The sequence below is a fragment of the Blastocystis sp. subtype 4 genome (assembly GCF_000743755.1).
Source record: "Blastocystis sp. subtype 4 strain WR1 chromosome Unknown seqid_0399, whole genome shotgun sequence".
NCBI classification, from domain to species: Eukaryota; class Bigyra; order Opalinata; family Blastocystidae; genus Blastocystis; species Blastocystis sp. subtype 4.
The window spans coordinates 217-7,332 of record NW_014569148.1 but is presented as its reverse complement, the minus strand read 5'-3'; the positions used below and the strand labels follow the sequence as shown (position 1 = coordinate 7,332).

General features: G+C 39.9%; 2 protein-coding genes across 2 annotated transcripts; both read right to left on the bottom strand.

Annotated features, from left to right (window-relative positions):
* Positions 1-165: 165 nt before the first annotated feature.
* JH06_4630 (hypothetical protein) lies at positions 166-2,975 on the bottom strand (the record flags this gene model as incomplete). Its single annotated transcript, XM_014669822.1, has 15 exons — positions 166-223; positions 254-317; positions 348-463; positions 494-570; positions 601-745; positions 782-798; positions 829-907; positions 939-985; positions 1,017-1,108; positions 1,140-1,399; positions 1,430-1,514; positions 1,544-2,323; positions 2,353-2,730; positions 2,761-2,817; positions 2,849-2,975. 15 exons carry the CDS (start codon positions 2,973-2,975, stop codon positions 166-168), a joined length of 2,382 nt encoding a protein of 793 aa, XP_014525308.1.
* A 427-nt stretch (positions 2,976-3,402) lies between these two features.
* JH06_4629 (isoleucyl-tRNA synthetase) lies at positions 3,403-6,826 on the bottom strand (the record flags this gene model as incomplete). Its single annotated transcript, XM_014669821.1, has 18 exons — positions 3,403-3,510; positions 3,540-3,595; positions 3,627-3,731; positions 3,761-4,050; positions 4,080-4,471; positions 4,502-4,625; positions 4,656-4,771; positions 4,802-5,218; positions 5,250-5,550; positions 5,579-5,714; positions 5,745-5,844; positions 5,875-5,980; positions 6,011-6,113; positions 6,144-6,203; positions 6,256-6,440; positions 6,473-6,513; positions 6,547-6,662; positions 6,697-6,826. 18 exons carry the CDS (start codon positions 6,824-6,826, stop codon positions 3,403-3,405), a joined length of 2,886 nt encoding a protein of 961 aa, XP_014525307.1.
* Between the last annotated feature and the right edge of the window lie 290 nt (positions 6,827-7,116).

Genomic DNA, 7,116 nt, shown 5'->3' with positions numbered 1-7,116 from the left:
TGCCCGGAAGAATGAGATTGAAACTAAACGAGAGATTGATCGAGAACGAGAGAAACGTAAACAAGAGAAGAAGGAAAGAAAAGAGAAGAAAGAAGCAGAGCGAAAAGCGAAGGCTAAAGGAAAAGGAAAGAAGTGAATTTGTTTGTAGAATAAACACTTCCCTATCTATACAGCCTTATTTGCAGCAACTTCCATCACATTCACCAAAGAGATCTTCAAGGTACTACGCATCAAATCACAAAAACGATTCTACTCCACAGCTTTTGTCTTTACCTTGTCAGGAATGTAGTTGAGAATGTTAACTTGTTGAGTCGTTTCTATAGCTAAGATCCTCCCTCCTTTTCCACTTCGAGATGCCTGAAGGTACAGATAAGCATTCAGAAAGGATAGTCCGCAAGCGCTAACACACACTAATAACCATGTAAGATGGAGGCGTAGTAGGGACACAAATGCTAAGAAAAACCTTCCACTCAATTAGTTTCAATACACATACCAGCAGACTGGATAAGCAAATGTAAACATCCAGAATACTGTGTTATCAATTTTACCTCCTACCGAAGCCGTCTTCGTCTACAAAAGAATGGAGAGAAAGAGACCTACATCGCGTGTTTCATATCTCCATTTCAGATTTCCGTCAGCATCTGTTGTTCCCCACCATCTTAGCCCAACTAGATATCTCCCTGAAATATTCTTTGTAATATAAAAGTCGATGATCACGAGAAAGGAAATGGAGACAAGATTGACGCTTAAATTAGACGTAAACCACCCGCAGAATAGGTACCAAACAACTGAAAGGATCTAAGAGTCGATTACATGCACTATTCTTACTTTGAATGCAACGTGAGCAATAACAATGGTTGGATGACTCGCCTGTTTAATACTATCTGGGGTGAACCGAACGGGCTCTCTATTTTCTCAACGAACGTAATAACGAATACTTGCGATCCACCACTTCTACCTCCGGGAGGAATGGATTATCGCTATCCTACGATAAGATAAGTAGACAGATCCCTTACAAAGCTCATCGAAACAAACAAGTGATACAAAGCCTTTAAGAGCGAAACACAAATCACAGCACATAATACATTATGCCTTTCTCTTAGAATTCCTGACACGATCTGCTACAGCATCAGGATGACTTGGCAGTAGATGGCGATAGCGGCAAATCTTCATATTGCTTGTTCGCCCACAAACTTTCTTGTTTAGAAACTCGAAACAAATCTTAGCTCCTTCTGGAGCAAAGGGATTAACTTCATTAGGCTCACATTTTCTCAACTTATACTTGTCAATCTCCTCTTGAGACAAAAAACCGTTCTTGAATCGATCGGCGATAGCATCTGGATGATTCGGATCTAAATGTCGGAATCGACAAATCCCACCATTCTGTTGGCGCTCACATCTACAATTCAACTCGAATCTATTTCCATACACTCCCTTATTCATGAAGTCATAACACAAATTGGCTCCAGGAAGTGCATCAGGATTATTCTCTCCTGGGAGCAGATTCTGGGTACCTATGTAACAATCCCCTGAATCCACCTACTTTGCCTTTTGGGACTCATTGGGAATGCTGGATGAGATGCTGACTTCAATTCTGGCTTTTCATTTCGTCGTTCATTCCCACGGTTATTCATTGATCTCCTATTCTCTTCCGATTGGTTGTCAAAGACCATTCCGAGATAAGAGGATGAGTAGGTGACAGGGGATGAGAAATGAAGTGCTCGTGACAGTGGGTCTCGAGTTGATGATGAAGGCAATACATGTCCAAACAAATTCTCATCCATATCATGCTCTACAGACAGTTGAGGAGCAGAGACCTGTCTTGAGTAGTTTAGTCCACACTCCTGTCGCAATTCAGGATCCATCATCATTTGATAGAAAATTGGATGTTCGAATCTCTGACCAAACCGACGCGTGTTGTCTACAGGTACATATCGAGGATAAGAGGAATCCACTTGAGAAGACTCATCAATCTGTCGTAAATGTCTAATGGAATCTTGACGTGTCAGACTTTCGACTACACTCTCACTACTAAGAGAGGAGTCAGACTGTTTAGAAAGATTGGTCTCAGGAGGATCCACAGGATTGGCGGAGACAGCGGAGACAGCGGAGACAGCGGAGATAGTGGAGGAGGGCGAAGCGTTATGGTGAGGCATTCGACTGAATGAGGATGTCTCTGAAGAAAATTCACAAAGACCACTAGGAGGCAAGCCATTCGATGAAGGGGAGCCTTGGAGAGTTAATTCTCCCTTACGATCTTGAAATGAATAGCCCTGTACATAAGGATTTGGCAGAGAATAATCATCAACAACTCCTGACCCATCTTCGCTTAAAAGGATAATGAAACATTACTTCGTCCAGAAGACAGATGGCGCAAAAGAGAACTATTTCGGGATGAACTAGAACGATTGGAGAATGAATCTCCAGTCCCATAAGCATCTACAGAATGACGACGTCCTTCCTGCCCAGAAGCTCCTGAATACCCTGAAAAACGTATTGAAGAATAACCACTACGAAAGGATGAATAACTACCGGGACCCGGTTCACACGAAACGGATGGAGGATATGGATATCCGGTACTACTGTCCTGGCTATTTGCAAACGAAAAATCATGAGAATATTGTCGTGAAGTGTTCGCATACTCCATAACAGGCGAACCAACACTGTCATGTTGCAAATCTGAGGACTGCCTCCTATTCGTTGAAGAGACCATCTCATCGTTCGATAAAACTATATATCAGTTGAGAGCCTAAATCAAACAATAATAACTCGGAGGATCTGTCATTTCCACGGCATCAATGTCTTCACTAACCTGCTCTAGTTATTATCCAGTAGCTCACTCTTCAACCAGAAATGTATCGAAGTTGACTTAAAGGCATATCAAATTCCGTTGCTGTATCTCTTTCAGTAATTCGAGGTGTACTCACTTCATATTGCTTGCAATTTTCAAGCAGCACTGTTGGGGGTTCTTTCATTTTGAGAACGTTCAGAAAGTCTCTTAGGGAACAGATAGGATGTAGAAAAAGGAATCACAAGAACCACAATCACAACACCGTATACGCACAGATTAATGCAAGATAATCTTCTGGATGAGGACAGAAGACAAACCAAAGAACAAAAAGTAATTAACTTGTATGTTTGTGGTAATGCTCCTTATTTGGAAATATTAAATCTGATTGGCCAGTAACTGAGAGTAGGAATAAGATCTCTTCCAAGAGTATTATGGCGGATCTATCCAGAATGTATGTAAATCAACGAAACAGTATAAACCGCTTAGACTACTTAATGATTCATCAAAACCGAGCAACACCGCTGGCAAACTGGATCATAGTTACTGGACCATGAAACTAAATCTTTGTACTTCCAGCAACGGGGACATTTCCCTCCTAAACTCTTTCGGATCTATACTTGGCTTCCTAATAGAAAAAATACTTGCAACTGACATGTAGAATCTTCAACAGTAATATCTCCTTCATATAACACATCCCCATTGATCTTTTCTTTGAAAACCTACGTTTATTAAGCTAACACAATTTTACGTTCGAACATAAGAATGAGTCCTCCAGTTCTTCAGAGGCAACAGATGTAAATGCGTCTAAAGATCATATAGTTCCTATTTCTTCTACCGGATAAGACAGAAACATCTACCTCCAAACTACTCTTAATGGTTCCTTCCTTTTTCAGTTTTTCTAGCTCACGGTTAATTTCACTTTTAACTACAGTAATAGAATCTACATAGAAACCGATTGCAAATGTATACTCCAAACTTTTGAAATTGATGGATTGTTCCATTCTTTCTTCATCTCATAGTAACCGTCCTCAAATACACTCTTAGCAAGATCTTTTTGCATCGAGCTATAGATCTCCTCTGCCAAGAACGGAGTAATAGGAGCAATCAGTCGAGGAAGCGTTTGAAGGACATCATATAGAACCGTTTGAGTGGCTCTTCGTCTTGGCGAATTTGGACTGTCCGTATACAGTCGATCTTTCACAATGTCAAAGTATGTTGCAGACAAATCAGTCACTGTAAAGGAGGTAAGCGAACGATATCTACAGGAAATGAGCTAAAAGAACCATACACATCCGTAAAAGTAAAGTGCTCATAAGCATTTCGGATTTCCTGTGAGACCGAGAACAATCGACTCAAACACCACTTATCAGGAATAGAAAGCAAAGAATAATCCATCCGATCCTTCGAAACATCATAATCATAGAGATTTGACAATAGATACCGATTGGTGTTCCGAATCTTCTGATATGTTTCCTGCACTTTCAACAATTGTTGTACACCCAAAGACACATCATAGGTGTAGTCGGAAGCAGCGACCCATAATCGTAACACATCTACTGGCCAGGCCTTATCAAGAAGGGTTTTTGGAGGCTGCTTTCCTTTGGATGGAGAAGTAGAAGGTCCTGCTATTAATTGGGCAGGTGTCACCAAATTGCCCAATGATTTTGACATTTTCTGTCCCTATTTCTAATATAGCAAAATGGAATTCACCTTTTCATCCACTAAAAACCCATGGGTAATAAGAGTCTTGAAAGGCAACTGCTGTCGCATCACATAGCTGGTGAAGATGCTGCTTTGAAACCAACCTCGATGTTGATCACTTCCTTCTAAATACCTAGGATGATATACAAGAGTTATTCGATACAGATCAGCAATGGTTGAAGGATAATTGTGATACCATGATACACCACTGTCAACCCAAACATCCAAAGTATCCCGACATCGACGATAAGTAACAGTAGGATCATCCTTTTGTCGTTCCTATAACTCATCTAGAGACATAAGAATGACTTCATCACAGACAAATACATCATCTGATACATCACTAAACCAATAGTCTGTGCCTCGTTCTGTCAGTAGAGATATGATATGATTCATATTTACTTCACTCTGGATCATTGACTCACTATTTCCTTGCTTGCGATATACAATAGGAATTGGTACACCCCAGGCACGTTGTCGAGAGATACACCAATCAGGTCGTGTCTGAATCATTGATGATAAGCGAGAGAACGAAGAGGGAGGTAACATGGTTGTATGTTGGAGTTGCTGAATGACAGTTCCATCATGGGTGAGAAGAGAAGTATTGATAAACCACTGGGGTGTGACTCTGAAAATGAGTGGTGTCTTGGCACGCCAGTCATAAGGATACCGATGAGTGATGGTTTGTTGGAAGACGAGATGATTTGATTCTTGTAACATAGCAATCTAAATGAGATTCAGATAACATATAAAATACCACTTCCTTATTACCTTCAGTCAATACATCCTTGCCATGAAGTCGATCAGTCCATACATCAGAATAATAACATCCATTCTCATCCACATCCTCTTTCAATACATAATGAGGAATATCATCAGGAATAGATACACGAGGTATTGAAGAGCTTGACGAAGTATCATCAGCAACATCTGGAATGGTGATCACATTGTGATACTTGCAAATATTAAAGTCATCCAGACCATGAGCAGGTGCAGTGTGAACAATACCGGTACCTGTATCCTCAGTAACATGATAACCACTAATGAAGACATGAGATCTAGGAAAGAGAGAAAATAAAAGAATACGAATTGAACAGAGGATGATGATAAACACTACCTTGGAGAGAAAGACCAGAGATCCCATCTAGAAGAATCGTAAATGACTTTGAGAGGAGAGACGAAAGAAATGAGATTTGATGTTTCATGACTAGATATGCAGATCCTATGAATGAATATGAGAACAAAGAATTACCTGGATTTGTAGAATCCTCAATAACAACATATTCTGCATTTGGATTCACACACAAGCAAAGATTGGATGGTACTGTCCATGGCGTCGTTGTATATACCAGCTAGAAGTTAGAGACTCAAGAAGATATCACAGCTTGAACAGAACGTTGTGAAAGAAGGGATTGCAATGACGCATTGGTTGATCTTGTGATATCAAAGGTGAGGTATATGCTCTCACTCTTATGATTCCCGTTATATCTATAATAGAATAAATTGAATACGGTTTACTCCAACTCTGCTTCGGCTAAGGCAGTATGGGATTTGGGGGACCAATAAACAGGCTTCAAACCCCGATAAACATAACCCTTCTTCACCATTTCCTTAAAAAGATCTAGGAATAATTGTAAAGAGAGATATGTACGTAACTCCTTAATCTCATAATCTTTCGTTAATGTATAGTAACAACCCGTCTTGTTTTTATCTTCCAAATGAAATAAAGGCCAACAGATGAGAATCCAATCAGGATATATCACACATGATTCCCCATTGCGAAATAGACTTCTTCTGCTTTTTGATAGTATCAGAAGCAAACTTCCGACACAACTGACGGATTTGAACCGGATCAGTAACTTTATCATTGGAAGCAATCGACTGCAGTACCTTCAATTCTATAGGAAGTCCATGACAATCCCAACCAAGTTTGTATTCAACACGATAGCTATAAATGAGTACTGAATAGAAAACCAGTACCCGGAAAGTAGTTTATGACGATTGATAATATCTTTCAGGACCTAAACAATCAGATTCCAGAACTCCAAAACTACCTTGTTTTCAAAGTGTCCCATATGCAGTTCGCCATTAGCATATGGAGGTCCATCATGTGTAATCCATACTTTGGCTTTGTCTGCTGCTCGAGTCCGTAATTGCCAGGAATACAGATCTAATTATCAGTAACGGATCGACCATAATAGTACTAGAAGTACACTTCTTTAAATAGGGTTTCTCTCTTGTAGCAGGATTGGCAAACATGGGGAATGCAGTCTTCGGACTATTAATTGTCTTCGAAAACACTTTTGCTGCTTCCTTACCAACCTTAACACTCATTTCTGCTAAAAGAGAAATGACAAGAATCCATATCCTACTTTAACTATTATTGACAATATTGGTGTATACACAAATTCTGACAAGTTGTTTTCCAATTCATATCGATCCTCCCAAATTGATATTTCAAGTGTTCTGTTATCATGTACAACTTTGTTGAGATCCTAAAATTGTATCAAAACGGAAAATGAGGGAGAATTGAATGGCATCCCATCTACTCCAAAATAAACAAGAGGTTTTGGCTATTCTGTGTCGTGTCATCAGATTCTCCAGCAAATATCAAGGAAGCGAAT